General features: G+C 43.1%; 1 protein-coding gene and 1 long non-coding RNA gene across 4 annotated transcripts in view; one reads left to right on the top strand and one right to left on the bottom strand.

Moving 5' to 3' along the window:
- CCDC25 (coiled-coil domain containing 25) overlaps positions 1 to 15,255 on the top strand; it is a 33,192-nt gene extending 17,937 nt beyond the window's left edge. The window contains 4 exon segments of one of the 3 annotated variants that reach the window (NM_001035044.1): positions 4,142 to 4,245; positions 4,437 to 4,639; positions 8,059 to 8,104; positions 12,040 to 12,161. In NM_001035044.1, the coding sequence (NP_001030216.1) occupies positions 4,142 to 4,245; positions 4,437 to 4,639; positions 8,059 to 8,104; positions 12,040 to 12,069 (383 nt within the window). In that variant the 3' untranslated portion in view covers positions 12,070 to 12,161. 3 annotated transcript variants of the gene reach the window in all.
- A 6,473-nt stretch (positions 15,256 to 21,728) lies between these two features.
- LOC132345922 (uncharacterized) lies at positions 21,729 to 22,197 on the bottom strand. Its single transcript, XR_009495510.1, has 2 exons — positions 21,955 to 22,197; positions 21,729 to 21,877 (listed from the first exon to the last, which is right to left on the bottom strand). It is a non-coding gene; the product is annotated as an uncharacterized lncRNA (long non-coding RNA).
- Positions 22,198 to 22,729: the final 532 nt, after the last annotated feature.

The raw sequence follows: 22,729 nt of genomic DNA on the forward strand, positions 1-22,729 counted from the left end.
CCACTTTGTGTCTGAAATGGATTACATCATAGAGAACATGTTACTGACTTTGGCTTGAGTCTGGAGAATAACATGTATATAATATGCCTTTCCCCTGTTTTGTTTTTTAAGATGGCAATCTCGCTACCTGTCAGAAAACTGAAGACTAATCTCATGGCCCATTTCAAGTCTTTTTTTTTTTTTTTTACCCTGTTTTCTTTCCCTTGAATAGAAACTTGTCTAGACTTGCCTACCCTTAAGATTATTTGTGAAAAGACTTTTGGAAATTAGGTTATATTAAAAGCCAGGCGACAGATGTGTCTCAGGTCTTTATTTGTAATGTTGTTGGATATCTTTATTTTCATTATTTGTTACTGTTTTCTTGGCCAAAAAGTTCTTTGGAGGTTTTCCATAAGGTGTTATAGAAAAATCCAAATGAACTTTTGACCAACCCAATACATTCTAGAATTCAAGTCTCCCATTTGCTCTTTCCTACTTTTTCTTTCTTCTCTCCTTACAGACTTTTTTCTCCCTATGAATTTTACAGATATCAAATACACTGATCTTGTCGTCTCCCAGAGAATTTTAAATAATTGGTCTGGGGTGATAGAATCAGTATTTTTATAGTGCTCTCCAGATGTTTCCAATGTGCAAAGAGTGTTGGGACAGTCCGCATCTGTGTTTTAAGTAGGACCTGTAATACTGGGCTTGGTGCCTGTTGGGTTCTACTGTACAGGATTTAATTTTTCAATGGTCACTGTAGGTCAAGAAGGGCAATTAATGGAGTGGAGGTGGCAGTTATAAAGGAGTGTAGGGAGATGGTGTTCTCCTGAGAATGATTGAGCTGATGGACTAGATTTTAGTTGTAGGACATGGACCTAGATAGGGTTGAGGTAAGTTTGGGTTCCTTTGAAGTTGAGGGCCGATCCAGAGGGAGGAGAAAAAATATGGTTTACATAGAAGATAAGCATGGGGCAGACACAGAGCTGACAGCAGGTCGCAGAGGTCGGTGATTACTGGAAAAGAGCTGGAAATGAGCCCCTCCCGTACCTTTTAGCCTGCGGATCTCACGCAGGCAGCTTTCCTGGGTCAGGGGCCTAGCCAAAGAAACCGGAAATCTTGTCCCACTCATTTTCAGCTCCATAAATCATTAAATTGTAATTCATTTTAGGACATTCCATTTTTATGAGTAGAACCAAGTTGCTAAGATTTCCAGGTAAGATCTCTGGTTACTGAAATAAAAATAATAAAAATTGAGACTGTCATCATCCTCTTGCCTTGTGTGTTCCAACCTCTTTCACGTATTCTTGTCCCCTTCCCACGCCTCTGGCTGGCAGAGGCAACTTTGTTAAAGGAGCCTTGGCCTTGTTATTCTTGGCCCAGCCTCTTTCTCCTTAATCCCTTTGTAGTTTACTAGTTCTAGAGAAAACAGAAAAGAGAAGTCATTGAATCACTGAATCGTTAGCCTCTCCTCTTCAGCCTTCCACAGGGATGGCTCACTTAGCAGAGGAAGGAGCTGAGCCCAGGCATCTCACTATCAGGAGTTAATAGCAGAGGATGCTGAGGAGTGAAGAAGATTGTCTTTGCTGTGGGATTTGCTGAGTGCACTCCATCTGTGTCACTTTGGCCTTAAAATATTTTCCTCCCTGGCTGACCACCTCCCATGCTCTTTGTCCTCATGGAATCTGGTCAGCCTCTTCTTTATTCACTTTATAATCTCTTGCCAGATTATACTGTCTGAAAGCCTGGACACTTTCCATGACACCCTACACCTTGTCCATACAGTTAAATCCAGACTTCCTAAGCTGGCATTTAAGCATCTCAGATCTGACCACAGACTCTGTTTCCCTTCGTATATTTCACACTCCAGCCAAAGCAAATATCTGCTGTTTTCTACCTTGTGCCTTTGCTTCTATTGTTCCCTCTGCCCTCAGTGTTATACTCCTGCTCAGTCATCACATGTCTGGATCCAAGCTAAGGCTGAGGGTTGACACAGTAGTTTTAATAGTAAGATCTGCTACTACTGCTGCTGCTTAAGTCTCTTCAGTCGTGTCTGACTCTGTGTGACCCCATAGACAGCAGCCCACTGGGCTCCCCCGTCCCTGGGATTCTCCAGGCAAGAACACTGGAGTGGGTTGCCATTTCCTTCTCCAATACATGAAAGTGAAAAGTGAAAGTGAAGTCGCTCAGTTGTGTCCGACTCTTAGTGACCCCATGGATTGCAGCCTACCAGGCTTCTCCATCTGTAGGGTTTTCCAGGCAAGAGTACTGGAGTGGGGTACCATTGCCTTCTCCAGTAAGAGCTGCTAACATTGACTGTTAATTACATGCCTGGCACTGTGCCAGAAACATCACACATTATTCATTTGTCAACTCTACTGAATTAAGAACGTTATTTTCATTTTATAGATGAGGAAGCCAAGATTAAACCAATTAAGAAATAAGGAACTTAACCTCTTCTGTGGAATCTTTCCCTTTTTCCATCTTTGAGTGACCTCTGCCCTCCCTGAACTGCCTTAGCGCTTTACCTGTATCTTTCCATATCACTTGACAACGTCTCATTTTACTTGAACTTATTTATCTGACTCAACAGAAATGAGTTCGAGCAAACTCCAGGAGATAGTGAAGGACAGGGAAACCTGGAGTGCTACCCTTCATGGAGTTGCAAAGAGTCGGACGCAACTTAGTGACTTAACAACAAAAAAAATGTATTTATCTGTCCTCTTTTAATCTTAGAGGACAGCATCCATTGTCTGAGCCATGTTTCTGTCTCCCACAGTGCCTTGCATGTGGAGATTTTTTTAAACTTAATTTTGAAGAAAATTTCAAACCTGCAGAAAAGTTGTAAGAAAAATACAGCTCTCATCTGCCTTTCATTTAGAGTCAAGAATTTTTCCATATTTGTTTGCTCTTTCCCTATGATATACTCAATGGTTTTTTGTTCTTTTTTTTTAGCTGAACCATTTGAAAGAAAATCACAGCCATCACGACCATTCAGTGTGTCCTAAGGACACTGCCTAAAGTAACTGTGTTACAGTGTTAAAGTCAGGAAATGTAACGTGGGGAGAATACCGTTACCCACTTCTGTCACTTTATAGCATCTCTTTTTCCTCACCCAGGATCCTGTATTCTATTCACTTGGCATGTCTCTCTGGTCGCCTTTAATCTGGACACTTCTTTGTTTTCAGGACTTTGACACTTTTAGAGTGGAGGCCACTTTGGCCTCCTGATGCTTCCTGTTCAATAGGATCAAATTTTCTGGCAGGAATACTATGCAAGTGAAGCCTCCTGCATTACAGTCAGGAGGCACCTGCTGCCAGTTTGCCTTGTTTTTGGTGATGTTAACATTGATCGTTTAAATAGGGCTGTGTTCCCCAGATTTGCCCAGTGTATGTGGTCATTGAATATAAACACTGACATGTATCACCATCAGTTTCAGAAGGACCTCCGGGAGCACTGAACCAGTGATTAAACTGGGATTCTTGGAGCTGCCTGGGAGGCGGTTGGCGTGGAGGGGCGCATGAAGTGGGGGCGGTGAGGGCACAGGAGGCGTGAACAGGGCTCCTGCCACCCCTTTTATCCAGAGCATCTTTGCTTTGACTACTTTGACATGTTTTCTTTGGTGAAAGACGTTCCACTGCTAAAAGAAACAAACAACAGGAACGCTACTAAACGAGTCCAGCCTCCTCATATTTCAGACAAGATTCCAGGAGCCATGGGGACTTGCCCAAAGTGAACCAGCTGGTTTGTGGTATGCCGGGTAGGATTCTGTCTCCTGAGTTCCTTTATCTTGCTGCTTAATCTTCATTAGGTCAAGGGCTCCTTTGAGAATCTGAGAAAACCTGTTTGGTCCTTTTCTCTTTAAAAACACATACAGTAAATGTTGTTCAACTTTAGAAAGCCTCAGAGTCCCTGAAGCTGATCTCTAGACCCCTGCTTTCCATTGGAATACTTTAGCTTGAATTATTTGTGGCCTTTACCATTTGTCTTTGTAGGGGGCTTCTTTTTTAAAAAGACAAAATATTTTGTGGTTTGAAACACTCCGTGGCCTGTTCATTCTCAGCCTTTTCCCCTGTCGGATTATGGTGACTTAATCATGGGTGTGGGCACGCGTTGCTCAGCGTTCCCCTGCCCGCATGCTGAGGACAGTCTCTCTCGGCAGGCTGCAAGATGAACAATGTGAACGTGGTGTACACCCCGTGGTCAAACCTGAAGAAGACGGCCGACATGGACGTGGGCCAGATTGGCTTTCACAGGCAGAAGGATGTGAGTGTGCCGACACCGGAAGCGGTGGCGCCCTCGTGCTGAGGGGCGTCTGTCTCTGCTGTCCAGGGCTCTGCATGTCTGTTTCCTAAAGGGAGTCCACTTGGGTGGCAGAGGAAAGCTTCTGCCCTATTCTGAGGGGGAGGAGAGAGCCATAAAGATTAAGTATCTTTTTTCCTACATCTCCCTCAAAGGTGAAAATTGTGACAGTAGAGAAGAAAGTGAATGAGATCCTGAACCGATTAGAAAAGACCAAAATGGAGCGGTTCCCAGACCTAGAGGCAGAGAAGGAATGCAGAGACCATGAGGAGAGAAATGAGAAGAAAGCCCAGATTCAGGAAATGAAAAGGAGAGAAAAGGAAGAGATGAAAAAGAAGAGGGAGATGGACGAACTTAGGTATGCTGGAGCTAAGACACTCACATTGACCTTGGACAAGTTCTCACTGCTGACTTAATTGGGAATTAACCCTTAGGAATGAATGGTAGATTTAATTTGTGATACATGTACCAAAAAAGTTACTGATTCCTTTGGGAAGGGTATAGGATCAACATGAGCTGTCTTGCCCTGTCCTGACCCAGTTTCCTTGGAATACTCTGGATTATTAGCAAGATTGTTCAGCCAGAATGGAGGTATTATGATCAAGCACTGGTATTATCGACATGCACATGTCCCTGTTGGGAGTTCTGCTAAAAATACGTTGCATGGTCTTATTTATAATACCGTATTCAAGTGGAGAAATCTGGAAGTGTTACCCCAAGTTATAGCCTGCCAGCGTGAGACAGACTATTGCAGAGACTTAAACATTCAGTTTGATGTAGAATTGTGAGTCTCTCTTGTGTTGTGAACGAAAGAACAATTAGCAACACCATCGGTTTAAAAAATGTGTGGAATTTTGAGTGATGCATGATTTAGACTATTCTTTTTGTTTTCAATGTGCGGTGGAAAATTGAAAACATACCTTTTTGTGCATTTTACAAATCTACCATAATTTTGTTTAGAAACATAATACTGTATGTTAGAAATATGAAAAAAAGTGAAAGTGTTAGTAGCTCAGTTGTTTCCGACTCTTTGCCACCCCATGGACTGCAGGGACCCCATGGAGAATCCAAGCAAGAATGCTGGAGTGGGTTGCCATTCCTTTCTCCAGGGGATCTTCCCAACCCAGGGATCAAACCTGAGTCTCCTGCATTGCAGGCGGATTCTTTACCATCTGAATGACCAGGGAAGCTCCCTTGATAATGTCACTTAATTTACTTAGAATATTTAATAAGAAAGGTTAGCTAACATGTTTGGATACTTGTCATCTTCCCAATACTATATTGTGCTTTACTGCATTATCTCATTTAATCCTAACAATAGTCATGTGAGGCAGATATTTTTTATCATCTGCATTTTGTAGAAGAGGAAAATGAGAGACTGAGTAACTCACCCAGAGACATGCAGCTCATCTCAGTCTGCTTCTCAGTCTCACACACACTGTTTCCACTCTCTTCTGCCCTCTCTTCAGTCTGTTTCAGAGTTTTAGTGAAACTCCAACAACAAGCTCTAAGCTCAGGTTTGTTTTATAACCTGTCAGTGCTAGAATCACTTTAATTTCTGTCTTTGACTCTTTGACCCAAGAGATCCAATGCTATGCCTACAAAATCTTTTCATTCTAAAGCCCTTCACTTGCCTTTCTGACATGGCAAATACCATTAAATTTCACCAACAGTGGATTCATTTATTTGGACCATCTGCTAAGAAACGTCTGCTGTGATAGCTGAAGAAATTGATGTTTGAATCTTTGGGGAATTCTGCAGATAAAGTGAGAAGACATTCTCACCCTGGACGGTATCTGCAGTGCTTCCAAATGGTTTCAGGGAGGAAGTCCTTCATAGCCTCATATCTTGGTGATGCCCAACTTCTTCCCAATTCTAATGCCATTGTTTAGACTCTAAACTCCCTTTTTCAACTTTCTGAATGAGAATGGCAATCAGATTTTCATTTCTAATTTCTATCAGGAGAATAAAAAAGGATGGAATTGCCATTGTAAAGTCTAGGTTCTTTAAGCTCTAGTCAGGAGTCTATCCATCAGCCTTTAGCTCAGAACAGAGCAAAACCCACGACACAGAAGGCACCAGCTTCCTTCTCAGATAAGAAGAGCAGCAGTCCCTAAAGACAGAACTCCATCTTGTTCTTACAAATACGTGCTTTACCTACCCTGTCCTCAGTGTGCAGAAATTCCAGTAATCTGATACTCTGAGTAGGTCTATGTAAAGATCATTCTTTGAGGTAGTTTTCTTAAAGAAATATTTAGATTGTTGGGAGAACGCTGAACTGTGAAGGTTATACCAGTATATTTTGTTGTTGATCAGTCGGTAAGTCATCTCTCTGTGACCCCATGGACTGCAGCACACCAGGCCTCTCTGTCCATCACCAACTCCTGGAGTTTACTCAAACGCGTGTCCATTGAGTCGGTGATGCCATCCAACTGTCTCATCCTCTGTTGTCACCTTCTCCTCCTGCCTTCAGTTTTTCCCAGCATCCGGGTCTTTTCCAGTGAGTCGGTTCTTTGCATCAGGTGGCCAAAGTATCAGAGCTTTAGCATCAGTCCTTCTATTAACCATTTTATTCATTTACACAATAATGAAAAATTCCTCTTATTTAGACTCCACATACTAATTCTCACTTACCATCTTGTTCATTAGCTCTTTAGACTAAGTGTGAGCTTTTTGGCTCACACTTGCCCTATAGGTTAACATCTAATGGGATTTTTGTGTAGAGAATCTTTGTGTAGGGTTACCTGTAGAGAGGAAGCCTTGAGTGACATGTTCCTTCCTTACCTGCTGTGCTGTAAGCCACACTTAGAGTAAGGATGTAGCAGAAGAAACGTAGCCTAGGTTCTGAAAGTAGTCGGAGTCTTAGAAGTGACCTTGCTTGGAAAGTGAGAGAAGCAAAACAGCTCCTACTCAATTTCATGTGGATTTTGGAGTGCCCTTAAACAGGTACCTGTGAGTCTCCCAGGGGACACCATCGTTTATTGACACACACTGGAGAGGAGTGTCTGTAGTTCCCCCGCAGTGTGTCCAAGTCAGTTTCATCTCCGTAGTTGGATTCCTGGTCATAGCCTGCTCACCTGCTCTGTTAGAACCTTGCATAACTTAACTTGGCTTTTGTCATACTGTAACAAACTTTTATTAACATTGAAGTCTAGCTCACCATGTAAACATTGAAACTGGAAGGAATAAGCAGCAATCAGAAAAGGAGTCAATAGAGAAGTGTGTGACAGATCAGAAAAGACCAAGGGTAGGACCTCAGTCTATCTAAGGTGGGGATGTTTCAGAGTTGGCAGCTTCAGAGATCAGAGTTGAAGCCCAAGGTTCAAGTGATTGAAGTTAGAAAAGAACAAACCCCGGTGAGATGACAAGTCACAGCTGCTGCTGCTGCTAAGTCACTTCAGTCATGTCCGACTCTGTGTGACCCCATAGACGGCAGCCCACCAGGCTCCCCCATCCCTGGGATCTCCAGGTGAGAACACTGGAGTGGGTTGCCATTTCCTTCTCTGATGCATGAAAGTGAAAAGTGAAAGTGAAGTCGCTCAGTCGTGTCTGACTCTTAGTGACCCCATGAACTGCAGCCTACCAGGCTCCTCCGTCCATGGGATTTTCCAGGCAAGAGTACTGGAGTGGGGTGCCATTGCCTTCTCTGCAAGTCACAGCAGAGATGCTCTTTTCTTCAGAAGGCCCTCAGCATTGCTAGATACTTGGTAAATGTTCATGAAATACTTGCCAGCCAGAAAATCTTACTTAAAATGTGTTTTTTTTTTTTTCTTCTAGGAGCTATTCATCACTAATGAAAGTTGAGAATATGTCTTCAAATCAGGTACATTCAAGTTATTCACTCTAATTTTGTGCCTTGAAATAACTCACTGAGTTTGTAATGATTGAGTTTCTGGCCAGTGTTGGTTGACATGTTGAGGCTGGCTTGACAATGGTTTGGCAATGATTGAACACTCAGGTGGATTCTATTAGACACTGCTCACCTTCCCTGTGGACTTCATCACATGTTTGTTTTCAAGAACTTTTTCATTCCCTCTTTCCCTCTTTTCCGGCAGGCATGCCAAAAATGCCTTTATTTATTAATGTTCTATAGTAATGTGACTGCAGATTCTATGTTTTAATTGAGTGAGGACAAAATTATCACCTTCAGTTAAAGTAAATGAAAGATCTTAACTGTAGTCTAAGCACCAACATTGGTTGTCTTCATGTTCCTCAGGACCTAAGATAGAGAAAGATGGTGATCCACATTATAGTGTAGAAGGGGTCTTCTTAGCATCAGCAAGCACATCATTATTTTATTGGAACTGTGGCAGGGACTTACTGTCCACAAGTGCTGTCTTGCCCAAAATTTATTTTGAAGTGGCATAGTTAGGCCATTATTAAACAGTCTGTGCAAAAAAAAATGAAGTTAGACAGGTGTATTTGCTTCTATGTTGCGTGTTTATAGTATAGCATATGATGCTTTAGATGTGTTGTCCCTTGCACTGGGCACTCTTTGCATGTGGCTATTTAAATTACATTTAACTTGATTTAATTTAAAAACTCAGTGTCTCAGTCACACTAGCCACGTGTGTCTAGTGGCTATGCTATTGGATGGTATAGAAGTAGGTCATTTCCATGACAGAAGAAAATACTGTTAAGCAACACTGCTTTAGATGCTTAGAAATAACAGAACTTAAGTTTCCTTAAAGGTCACCTCACCAAACCCCATATTCAGTGCGTGAATTGTAATTGTAGGATTTTCCACCTTGTTCGTCTGTAAATGTCCTTCTAAAACTTGATGAGAACAGTAGTCTTATTCCTGTCCCTTTGGAGAACTAAAGTTATGGTGCTCCTTATGAGTCAGAGATGTACCTTTATAATTTATTCGTGAAAAATTCCAGAGTAGTATTAGGTAATTAAATAGAGCCTTGACGTTGAAGTTCTGAGGCTTGAACTGCCATTTACTAATTGGATAAGACTAATAAAGTTACTTAACCTCTCTGAGGGAGTATTCATCAGCAGTAAAGAGAGACATATTATCTCATGAGGCTGTTGTAGAATTTAAAGAAGGTCATGTGTGTGAAAGTTCCTCCTTGACTTAGACAACTCTATGAATATAAACAGTCATTATTATTTCTTATCCATATAGTCCTTGGTTGTTGTTTATCCATGGAGCATCAGTATCAAGAGATGAAGTGTATTTAATCCCTTCTGGAAACTACTCTGAGAAACAGTTTAACAGTTGAGCAGAAGTTGTTAACATAACCCAGGTCTGATGTCTTTGCTATGGTTGTTGTTGCTATTGAAGTTTTCTGTTATTTAGAGACAACTTCCCAGCAGAAATCTGGCATGTATATTGTGTATGACCTTAGCCATTTTCATTATGGATTTTCAAAGTTTGGATGTTGTTTTGGAATTAAGAAACACATACACACACACAAATATACATCTTTGTATAGACACTACCCGATGAGTGACATGTTAAAAGTTCCAGGATTAGAAAGTCAGGTTTGTAGACCAAAGGATTACTAATCTTCCTGCCTTTCCTCTCCCTCCGTCACTCCTGCTGCTATTCCCATGCCGGAACCAGGTTCAGACTTCCGAGGAAGTTTTGTGCTGGGTGTTTCTGTTCTCTCACAGTGCAAGGACTCACGTAGCTCTTCCTCCTTCAAAAAAATGCACTTTCATTCTCCTTGTAACCATCTTCTGTTAAAGGGACGCAGACATTTTTGAATCCACAGCTTGGTCAGTTGATTTTCAGCCAAAGACTGGTGTTTACCTAAGACACAACTTAATTTTTAACTTAGCTTACACAAGTTCATCAGGAAAAATATTAAGTCTTCCACCCTGAGGTTAGTTTTAATTTTGAGTTTTTGCTCTCCTGTTTAGAATAATTTTCTTCCATCTATCATTTCTTTCTAATTTCTAAATTTGATATCAGGAACCATGGACCGTTTCTTGTGACATTTTATTTGCTTATCACTTTTTAAGTGGATGACGAGAAACCTGTTTTGCTCCACTGAAAAGCATGTTGACTCTTGTTTAGTCACTAAATTGTGTCTGACTCCTTTGTGCCCCCATGGACTGTAGCCCACCAGGCTCCTCTGCCTATGGGATTTCCCAGGTAAGAATGCTGGAGTAGGTAGCCATTCCCTTCTCCAGGGAATCTTCCCCCAAAATATTTTGACTCTTAAAGGGAATCTAAAATACAGAAATTGTCCAAGTCAAGTCTTGGATTGCAGCTATATATTTAAAAGTTACTGTAATTCCCAAAAAACACAGATCCCCTGACACATGGGAACTCCACAGATCTAACTCATAGGTTTTATTGGGAGTAATTCACTTTGATTGGCACCAAGCCACATTATCTTAGTGAGTTTTGGAGACACAAACATCCTCAGATCATCCTTGGATTTCAAGCTGACCTTCGAAGATATAGGATGACTCTTTCAACATCTCTGATACTATTATTTCAGTGTAGAACTCTTGGGCAGTCAGAGTTCGTGTGCGTGGATAGACTATAAACAGTAGTTTGCATTTTGTATAATTATCCAAGGCATTTTCACTGTGGCCTGAATTCCTTGTGCTAATTGAAGCGGGCACAGAGAAGCCTGCTGAATGGAAATCAAGCCAGACTTCCCAGAAACCACTGTTTTCTACCTTTTCCCCTGTTTCCCTGCCCATCTTTAACACAAGCTATTAAGGAGAAAAGCATGTTGCGTACCTGTAAGCCTAAGTCCTCTCCCTCTCTATCAAGGCAGGTATAAAGCATGGGAAAGAGAGAGAAGCCAAAACAATGTTGTGTTCAGGTTACGACATTTTCACGCAAATGTACCAGAACTCACAGTATTAATGAATGTTGGCGTCCAGAGGAGTTGTCTTAGGGTATGCAGTAGCTCAGAAAGCAACTTCACAGTGAAAGTCGCTCAGCTGTGTCCAACTCTTTGCAATGCTCTGGACTTGAAGGAGCTGTCAGGCTCCTCTGTCCATGGAATTCCCCAGGCGAGAATACTGGAGTGGGTTGCCATTCCGTTCTCCAAGGTATCTTGCCGACTCAGGGATGGAACCCGGGCCTCCTGTGTTAATTGCAGGCAGATTCTTTCCTGTCTGAGCCGCCAGGAAAGCCCAGAAAGGAGCTCCGGGGTTCGCTTTTGTGCTTGGTCTCCAGGGCTTGTCTATACACAATAAAATCAGTCCTTACACAGGTACCACTGCCATGTGAGGATTTTTTTTTAACAAAAACTTGGCAAGCCAGCTAACTTGGTAACTAGCCTGTAGCTTCTGGATGACTGTTTCCATTTTAAAAAAAAGAGAGATGCCACCTTGTGAAATAACAAATACATGATACCCTGAGGCCCAAAATAATGGAATTTAGATGAAACATATTTTTGCATATTTATAGCTTTGTTGACATTAAAACATCGAGGCAGTATTTGTTTTGTTTCATATTGTGGCCTGTTTGTTGAAGGAGGAGTCATGTTTTCTGCACCCTATAGTAAGTCATTGGGCCTCACTTCACAGTCTGGAACTCATTGGTCTCTCATTGCCGGGCAATCCAGGCCATGTAGTGATGACACCTTAGAGAACACAGCTGCTCTTGTCGCTGTTCTAAACAACTAACAATTTAAGATAGAGAAGAAATGATTGAATTTAATTATTTTTTAATTGAATTCTATAGTTCATCATAAGGAAGCTTGTTACTTAATACTCTACAGTTTTTAAATTGAATTACTTATTTTGAAGGCTTTTATGGTTTCACTGTTTTGTCTCTTACAGGATGGCAATGATTCAGACGAATTCATGTGAATGGAGGAAAGGACCTTTTAAAGATGTGAATTTGGGGCAGTGTGCAGAAGTTTTCATCTATGTTCTGAGTCATAAAAAAACAACCAACCAAAATTCTGCCTTCATAATATTCTACAAATATTACCAACTTTGGAGTTTAAAAAAAGTGTTCCCTTTTTTGCTGTCAGCAAAGGATCAGATGAGTGTATATGTGTATATAAATGTGTATACAGTATAGTTGGACTTCAGTAGAGCATATCACTTTAGGAAAGTGAAAATATTTTTGCCAGAACATGCCTTGGAACCTCACGAAAGTTGGCCGCCCCTGTTCTTGGAATAGACTCTAGAACGAACCAACTCTGGAAAGTATTTCTATTACTGCAGTCTGTCCTGAAAACAGATGTCTTGAAAAGCTCCTCATATTCTTAAAATAGTCTCAGTTCTGTTAAGAAGAACGTATTGATAAGCAATATAAGTGAATGTTCCTCTCACCCCTGACTTCCTGGTTAAGGAAAAAAAAAAGATATGGGTTTTGAAAGTGATAGTGATATTTTCAGAAGATAACTGGCTTCCCTGGTCATGTCCCATTGTGCCATCTGAGTTTGTTAATGGATCTGCCCTCATCTCTCAGCTTCTCCAAGCTTCCACCTGCTATATCCTTCCTTTTCCCATTGACAGCCTCCACCCAGGCACCATCAGACTTAAGAAAAAGAATAGTCGATGTTAATCAGATTTAGGCCTTATGGCAGTTTTTACCTGAGCCCCAAGTTGTATATTACAGCTTCCGGCTCCAAAGTCATTTCTCAGCATTGAGGGAAGAAACAGGAAGGAGTGCTCTGTGAATTCCTTTGAAGATGTAGGTTACCTGGTTTCTGTCTTGGGATGTAGCATAAAGCCCAAGTCTACTTGGCAGTTACGGTTTAGAAAGACTAAAGCATGTCACTTGCCAGCCGAGTAGTTTGTTATTTACTTTGAAATAATATTTATTTTGAGTGGTAATCCCGGAGCTCAGATTCCTCAGTTGTAGACTCAGTAACTTAATAGGTAACAGTCCTGCTCATCTGAACCACCTGTCTTCCAGGGTGACTCTGAATAGAAGAGAGATCTCTGTGACAACCTGTAAAGAAACCGCTATGGAAAGAGACAAAACAATGAAAAGGAAAGACACAAAGTCTGTGGGTCAGAAGGCAGAGAGGTTCACACTTTAACCCCACCCAGAAGTCTTAAGCTCTGTTCCAACCCAGCAAAAGCTCCTCCTCCAACAGATACTCCACCTGTAATAGTGGAATAGAAACAAGACTTATTTCTGTTTATCCCAAGTTGGTGTGTGGGGTTGAACTGGAAAACGTCTTGGGCCAAATTCTGAGAGGGTGCAGAAGATGAACGCATAGATTAGTGATTATCTCTGTATATATGTCTCATGACAGCCTGGAACTCTGTGAGTTGGAAATGTAACAATAAAGACTCATTTTTATTTGGGAGGACAGTAATCTATAACTTCTTAGAATTTGCTCGTTAGTTCCCTCCCTAAGCTGGTTCTTAGGGTAATCAGGCTGTGAAACCCTTCTCTGTCACGTGGGCTTAATCTGACAGGTTCTCCAGGGGTGATCTTCCTCCTTCACTGACAGATGTGTCTGTCCCAGATGCCCGTGGGGGCCAGAGTGGACGACCTTTCTCAGGCACCTTCTTGATTCAGTGTAAATCAGCAACTGTGCTTCTTCAATCAGATAGCCCTCCCACCTGGTGACTGTAAATGAAGTGCTGCAGCTGTCTAGAGTGGGGAGACTGCCTCTGGCATTGCCTGTGTAACCTCATCTCTCTGCCCCATGTTACAGCATATACAGGAAGAACTTTGGAAGAATACATCTATTTTTACTGTAGTGTGAGAGATCCTGGGGTCCACATGGTAAACTCTTAGCTGACACTGGTTTCAAATCCCTGGCCCTCGACCCTTTCTAGCTGCTCTTTGCTGATTGCCCCTCTTCCCCCTCTTTCTGTGCGATGGGCAGGGTTTTTGACCAGCTCCCATGGCCCCAGAGGAAGCATCCTCTTTTTCTTCTGAGAACATTGGCTCAGTGCCAACAGGTCAAACTGTTGGCATTGAAGTCATCTCATTTCTGGCTATTGGCATGTTCCCTCAGCTTTTTATAGGAAAATTCCAGACTGTTGGCATTTCTGTAAGCTGTGCCCTTGATCAAATCACACACCGTGAGCATTTCTCTTTTCCACTCCGCCTCCAGTCTCCCTACTCCGATCTGTGTGCAGGTGAGGGTCACATGATTATTTACTTAACAAACTGTCGTATTCCTGTAGCTTGAGAAGTTATTTCTTATCCACCTTTTTTGACCTGGAGTCACAATCTTTTGGGCAAGGGAAGTTTGTCACAGTGCATGGGATAGAACAGACTTCAGGGAGTTGACCAAAATAGGGAAGGTTTTGACCTTTGCAAAGTAGGCGCTTAGCTGTGGTGGATCCCCTTCAGTATCTGTTTTTGTTGCTGTGCTGTGTTGAACATTGTCTAAAGCCCAGATTTTGGTGAACCTTTGAACTGTTCCTTCCACTTGGGAAGGAAGGTGTGAGCCACACATGTAGCAAGATTAGAGAGGGAAGTAGGTTCTGGCCTCTTTTTTAAGACCAAAGCTGTTCCTCCCACATTTGTATCCATCAGAGACAGAAAGCTCTCGTCTTCCAGGCTGGAACAGGTTATGGGAAAAACTGAGCAGGATGGAGAAATGGAAAACACGTTCCAATTTTTGCTGACCTGTGGTCTTGAAAGCCTGCTTTTCTCTGTTTGATTTGAAGGACAGCGTTGTGAATAATAAATCCCACACTCAGAATGATCACAGTAGAGTGAGTGGGCAGCATCTTGATTCTGAAGTAGGCTGGGAAATAGTCCAGCTGTACTCAGCACGGTAAAATTAGAAACTTCAGTTCCAAGCTAAATGTCCATCTCGACCCATCTAACTCCAGGGAGTGTGTAAGAGCTGGGAAATGAGGACAGCACATCCGGTGCCCCAGCAGGCCACCGTTCAGGGTGGGCTTCGTGAGAGCCCTTTCCTGCCTGGTGCACGGGGGCCCAGCACAGGGCAAGTGACTTGTGTGCATCACGTCATTTCATGTTGAGTATGAACGATGCCACCCATGTACGTGTCGTGTTCTGGATGAATGACATGTAAAATAGAATAAAAGCTTATAGTTTGAGAAGAACCAAGTGTGCGTTTGGGCTTTCACTTTCCTTTCCTCCTCCATGACGCAGTCTCATTGATGGGCTGTGTGTACTTTAGACAAGTAGGTTCTTGGCTACGTGGGATGATGCCCTTCGAACAGTCAGTTTTGCTCTTTAGCAGGAAGAAGAGAACAATGTAGAGCAAAGGGGAGATGCCCAGGGATTTCAGGAAGAGAACTGAAGACCTCGTAGTCTCGGGGCTGTGATCTCCGTGCACCAGAATGTGAAGTCTACAACTCAGTTCCCCACCCCTCTAGAGTTCCTAGGGGTCTGCCTGAGACCCGGACCCCTGGATGAGGTGTGAACTGCAGACTTGTTGGAATGGTACCCTTGATGAAGGTGGTAGCTCAGGGCCAGTGCTCTGTTAACAGAGCCAGCCCTTCTGAGATCCTGTGTTGTCACTACTGGCAACACATGTTACCCAGTGTGTTGGCAGGAGGTGTCAGGGTAGGAGGAACCACAGAAACAGACTTCTTCTCTCCCAGCTGTAAAAAGCATATTTGACTTCTTAAATGTTTATTAGAGCAGGGGCCCCCGTTGAGGAAGTCCAAGCACAGACTGGAAAAGGATTTCCAGACACACAGCATTTCAGAAGGGAGTGAGTTTATTAGAACAAAACGTGGGCTCCGTGAGTGCAGTAGGCCGACCACCTGACAGACCAGGGAGAACCATCGCTTTTCGTGGGTTAGTAACCAATTTTTATAGCCTCAATACAAAATTCCTGCTGGAAGGTTGGCATTAGGTGATTGGTTAAGGTCTGTAGGGTGACTACCAGGGTGGGCATTTTTGCTTAATTTGGAGTCAGGAATCCTGTTAGTGATGGTCACAGGGGCTTTTGGCAATGATTACAAAGGGGCTTAGTCAGCTTTGGAGGTGACTTTGGTTCTGGGCTCCACTTCTCTGGCCTTGGTGCAAAGCCTTGTACCTGTGTCCTTGGGGCAGGACTCAACAGCCCCCAACCCCTGGGATCTAATGCCTGGTGATCTGAGGTAGAACTGACCTAATAGAAATAAGTGAGGGGCTTCCCTTGTGGCTCAGCTGGTAAAGAATCTGCCTGCAATGTGGGAGACCTGGGTTCGATCCCTGCGTTGGGAAGATTTCCTGGAGAAGGGAAAGGCTACCCACTCCAGTATTCTGGCCTGGAGAATTCCATGGACTGTAAATAAACTGCACAATAAATGTAACATCCTTGAATCATCCCAAAACTATCCCCCACCCCACCCCATCCTAGTCCAAGGAAAAGTCGTCTTCCGTGCAACCAGTCCCTAGTGCCAAAAAAGGTCGAGGACCGCTACATTAGAGGATACTGGGTTTTGTTTCTTACTAGTCAAGGCAAACCTGCATTCTTTTGGTTTTAACTGCCTTAGCTACTAGAATTCTGGGGTTTAAGTTTTTGAGTCAGTCAACCTATCTGAGGAATGTAGGTGGAAACAGAATTTTCACATAGAGAAATGTAGATTCATTTATATTCTTCAGTTCAGTTCAGTCACTCAGTCGTGTCCGACTCTTTGCGACCCCATGAATCGCAGCACACCAGGCCTCCCGGTCCATCACCAACTTCTGGAGTTCACTCAGACTCACGTCCATCGAGTCAGTGATGCCATCCAGCCATCTCCTCCTCTGTCGTCCCCTTCTCCTCCTGCCCCCAATCCCTCCCAGCATCAGAGTCTTTTCCAATGAGTCAACTCTTCGCATGAGGTGGCTGGACTCAAAAGTACACAAAATACTGATACCTAACACTGTGTGTTAACCATGGCTTACCATTAGAATATACACACCCCTGTTTTTCTGTCTCACAACTGATTGCTTCGTTTGTCTTGCTGAATTCACGGTATCAGTTGTTGGAGGGATGCCAAGCTCTCCACCTTAGTGATGGTAACTACAGCTCTGCACTCTGCCGGATGAAATAAGAAACAGGTCTCTGTGTTGGCAAGCGCCAATGGGCCCTGACTAGGCATGTTCTGCCTTTGTTGACAGCCAAGGAATGGAGGCTGGGAAATGAACGCTCACCCTGGAATCCCATGTAGCTTTTGCTAGTTCCCAACCCTGGTGAGTGGGTGTCAGTATTTAAGGGTTAAAAAAAAGGGAGGCGGGGAGGAATTCTCTAAACTCAGTATTGTTTTCCAATCCCACATCAGCCCCATCCTTTGTAACCACTGCATTAAAAATATAAGATTAATGGCCTGACATTTTACATCCTGCCTAGATGAAGCCTTAGATGTCTGCGTACTTGCTGGTATTTTGGTTTCTGCCTCAGCGGTTTGCCTTGTAAAAAGAAGGTCAACATTTGCTTATGATTTCTGGGATATGCTTATGAGAACAGGATCTTCCAGGTGTTGAGGGCTAGTCTGTTGATCTTGAACCATTTTACTCTTAGTCAAAATGCAGGGTCAACAGGTTAAAATTACAGACTGAGAAATATAAAGGGAAAATATTATTCGAGGCAATGGTCTTCTATCCAGCTCAGCCTTACCAGAATTGTCTTCAGTTATGAAGCCTATTGCTTCATTATATTATTCAATCATCCCTTCAGAACTCTGAAATTTTTGTTCCTTGGTTAACATAGTCAGCACCCAATAAGGTTTACATAACTTACTCCAACAATAGAATGGGAAAGACTAGAGATACCAAGGGAACATTTCATGCACAAATGGGCACAATAAAGGACAGAAATGGTATGGATCTAACAGAAGCAGAAGATATTAAGAAGAGGTGACAAGAATACACAGAAGAACTGTACAAAAAAGAGCTTCATGACCCAGATAATCACCATGGTATGATCATTCACCTGGAGCCAGACATTCTGGAATGCGAAGTCAAGTGGGCCTTAGGAAGCTTCACTATGAACAAAGCTAGTGGAGGTGATGGAATTCCAGTTGAGCTATTTCAAATCCTAAAAGATGATTCTGTGAAAGTGCTGTACTCAATATGCCAGCAAATTTGGAAAACTCGGCAGTGGCCACAGGACTGGAAAAGGTCAGTTTTCATTCCAATCCCAAAAAAGGCAATGCCAAAGAATGCTCAAACTACTGCACAATTGCACTCATCTCACACGCTAGTAAAGTAATGCTCAAAATTCTCCAAGCCAGGCTCCAACAGTACTTGAACCATGAACTTCCAGATGTTCAAACTGGTTTTAGAAAAGGCAGAGGAACGAGAGATCAAATTGCCAACATCCGTTGGATCAGCAAAAAAGCAAGAGAGTTCCAGAAAAACATCTATTTCTGCTTTATTGACTATGCCAAAGCCTTTGACTGTGTGGATCACAACAAACTGTGGAAAATTCTGAAAGAGATGGGAATACCAGACCACCTGACCCGCTTCTTGAGAAATCTGTATGCAGGTCACGAAGCAACAGTTAGAACTGGACATGGAACAACAGACTGGTTCCAAATAGGGAAAAGAGTATGTCAAGGCTGTATATTGTCACCCTGCTTATTTAACTTATATGCAGAGTACATCATGAGAAATGCTGGGCTAGAGGAAGCACAAGCAGGGAGCAAGATTTCCTGGAGAAATATCACTAACCTCAGATATGCAGATGACACCACCCTTTATGGCAGAAAGCGAAGAAGAACTAAAGAGCCTCTTGATGAAGGTGAAAGAGGAGAGTGAAAAAGTTGGCTTAAAACTCAACATTCAGAAAATTAAGATCATGGCATCTGGTCCCATCACTTCATAGCACATAGATGGGTAACAGTGAAAACAGTGACAGACTTTATTTTGGGGGGCTCCAAAATCACTGCAGATGGTGATTGCAGCCATGAAATTAAAAGACGCTTACTCCTTGGAAGACAAGTTATGACATCACTCTATACAGACTATACAGACAACGAAAGTCTGTATAGTCAAAACTATGGTTTTTCCAGTAGTCATGGACAAATGTGTACAAATGCAGGACATAAATAAGGCTGAGAACTGAAGGACTGATGCTTTCAAATTGTGGTGCTGGAGAAGACTCTTGAGAGACCCTTGCACTGCACAGAGATCAAACCAGTCATTCCTAAAGGAAATCAACCCTGAATATTCATTGGAAGGACTGATGCTGAAGCTCCAGTAGTTTGGCCACCTGTTGCAAAGAGCCAACTCATTGGAAGAGACCCTGATGGTGGGCAAAATTGAGGGCAGGAGTAGAAGTGGGTGACAGAAGGTGAGATGGTTGGAGGGCATCACAAACTCAATGGACATGGGTTTGAGCAAACTCCAGGAGATGGTGAAGGAGAGGGAAGTCTGGCGTGCTGCAGTCCACGGGGTTGCAAAGAGTTAGACATGACTGAGCGACTGAACAACAACAAAGGGTAAAGGAAACATACAGACCCTCCCTCGCTTCAGCGTGCCCTCTCCTTCCTCCAAGCAGCTGTGAATTCCATGGATCTCCCAGGATTCGGAGTTGGGAAGAATATTTAAAGTGTTTTCTTTGATATGAGTAGGAATTCAGAATTTGAAAGGAAAAGAAGGGCACAGGTGTTTTAGAGCAGTGAAACTCTTTGGATAGTACTCTAATGGTGGATACACCTCTTTATACATTTGTCCAGACTCAGAATGTCCAGCCCCTAGCGGACCCCAGAGTGAACCCAACTGTAAACTGTAGACTGTGGGTGATAATGACAAGTCCTGTAGGCCCATCAACTGTAGCAAATGTACCCTCTGGTGTGGGAGGGTGTTGATAGTAGGGGAGGCTTTGGGTATGGGTGTGGGGGCAAGAAATACATGGGAAATCTCTGTATCTTCTCAATTTTGCAGTGAACCTGAAACTGCTCTAAAAACTAAAGTCTATTTAAAAGAGAAAAAGGGTATAGAATGATAAATGTTCCCAGTTCCCCTTCTTGGAGGCAACCAGTAGTACCAGTTGGGTTTTGTGTTTTTTTTTTAATTAAAGGCAAATGTCTAAACCTGGACTTAGCTCAATCTGCCTGCTTCTTGGACTGGATGCAGCAGGGGCTCAGCGAAAGGTGGTGTGTATGTTTGGTGTGTATGTGTGTAGGGGTGTGTGTGGGCAGGGGTGCTTCTCTATGCTTTTGCCTCTTGGGGCATTTAATCCAAAAGAAAATGCCCAACCCCTTCCCAGAGTCACCCCTGGCTGGGGCCGAGGGAATGGTCAGGAGCTCAGAAATGGAGAGGAACAAGAAGGTGGGCAGTGGCCTGGTGTCCTTCCCCATGAAACAACCTCTGCCGGGACAAGGAGGTACAGGATGGGTTCTCTCTCAATGAACTCATGTGTTCTAATTAAAATCTGACCTTAGTGGAGCACAAACAAAGGAAATGAAGACAGCTTCTTCACCTCGGTTTATGCTTGGGGGTGGGGAGGAGGTGGGAACAGGACTGACCTCAGGCGTCTTGTGATGTCAGCACCCCAGCCCCTGCTTTGGTTCTCTGCCCTTAATACCTTAGCCACCCGCTGCCCCAGTGCCTCCGCTTACTGCTGCAGAAAGGATGGCGGGGAGGATCCAGTGTGGGTGAAGGAGGGGGAGCCATTCACCCTTTTCATCCTAGATCTTACTTTTAGGAGTGTGGGTTTTAGGATATAACTCAGTTCCTTTTCTGTGTGACTTATGGCAAGTCACATGTCCCCTCTGGGCCTTATGGTACCCAGGGGAAAAGGAATAGGAGCAAAGGAGGGCTCTAAATCCTAGCTCTGTGGGGGGCAGGCAAGTGATGGGACTGAGGGCCGCTGGGGTGGGGTGGGCAAGTGTGTGCACAGCACATGTGGGTAGCCCTTCTAAATGGGCGGGGGGTGGGGTGGGGGGGCTGCGGTGCTGCTGCTCAGCCCCACCTGAGAGTTGTCACGGGGAAATTGAATTCCATAGGATAAGCCAATGAGTAACCGATTCATTGAAGGTTGAACTTGGCAATGTAGGGAAAAAGAAGGAGCTTTCCCCTCCTCCCCGCCCCTGCAAGATTTTGGTGTTTTTTGATGTGGCCCATGTTTAAAGTCTTTACTGAACTTGTTACAATAGTGCTTCTGTTTTATGATTTGGTTTTTTGGCCACGAACCATGTGGGATCTTAACTCTCCAACCAGGAAATGAACCCACACCCCCCCTACATTGGAAGGCGGAGTCTTAACCGCTTACCCCACCCACCAGGGAAGTCCCAGGGCTTTTTATCTTTATCATTTTCAACAATGGTTTGATTTCCCTACCGTTGGTGGATACTTTGGATGAATAGGCCAGATTCTGTGATTTCTGACCCACTTCCCAGGATAGGAACAGTTCCATCTTAAAATGGCAATTTCCTTTTATGTATTAAAAACTCCAGTCTTACATAGAATGGATAAACAAGGTTCTACCACAGCACAGGGAACTATATTTGATATCCTGTGATTAAACCATAATATGAAAAAAATATGAAAAAGAATGTATAGATATATATAACTGACTCTCTTTGCTGCACAGCAGTAATTAACACAACATTGTAATTCAACTCTAATTCAATAAATTTTTTTAAAATTCCAGTCTCATTTAAATCCAAACTTTAATTACAAATAGGATTCCAAACTTCAGCCCACCTTCTGATTCATGTCTGATTCTCCCCTCTGCCTCTTCCAACTTCTCCATGCTCCCCTTGCCACCAGCAGCCAGCTCCTCTAGGGGTGGGGCCAAGGCTAAAAAGACAGATTTTAGGAGGCTTTCTTACCGCTTGGTCTTCCTGTATAGTAGCCAAGAGGAAGGGGATACGCACCGTTGTAATCTGGCTATTGGAGTGTCTTGCAACTAGAAGGTGGATGTGCTCAACTACTTACTGCTCTCAGTTTTGAGACTTCATGAATATCCAATAGCAAATGACATCACAAATCTCATTTTCAGTCAAATTTCCAGATGTGTATATGAGAGCTCAAAATTATTCACTACTGCTGGATCCAATCAGACCCGCCCATCACCTATGGGCTATCAGTTTGAAAGCTTTGGGTTAGCAGAGTTCAAAGGTCTCTTCCTTAGAGAGCAACAGTTAAGAAAGCAACAGTTAGAACTGGACATGGAACAACAGACTGGTTCCAAATAGGGAAAGGAGTACGTCAAGGCTGTATATTATCACCCTGCTTATTTAACTTCTATGCAGAGTACATCATGAGAAACGCTGGACTGGAAGAAACACAAGCTGGAATCAAGATTGCCGGGAGGAATATCAATCACCTCAGATATGCAGATGACACCACCCTTATGGCAGAAAGTGAAGAGGAACTCAAAAGACTCTTGATGAAAGTGAAAGAGGAGAGTGAAAAAGTTGGCTTAAAGCTCAACATTCAGAAAACAAAGATCATGGCATCCAGTCCCATCACTTGATGGGAAATAGATGGGGAAACAGTGGAAACAGTGTCAGACTTTAGTTTTTTGGGCTCCAAAATCACTGCAGATGGTGACTGCAGCCATGAAATTAAAAGACGCTTACTCCTTGGAAGGAAAGTTATGTCCAACCTAGGTAGCATATTCAAAAGCAGAGACATTACTTTGCCAAC

This window comes from Bos taurus, chromosome 8 (genome assembly GCF_002263795.3).
Source record: "Bos taurus isolate L1 Dominette 01449 registration number 42190680 breed Hereford chromosome 8, ARS-UCD2.0, whole genome shotgun sequence".
Lineage (NCBI taxonomy): Eukaryota > Metazoa > Chordata > Mammalia > Artiodactyla > Bovidae > Bos > Bos taurus.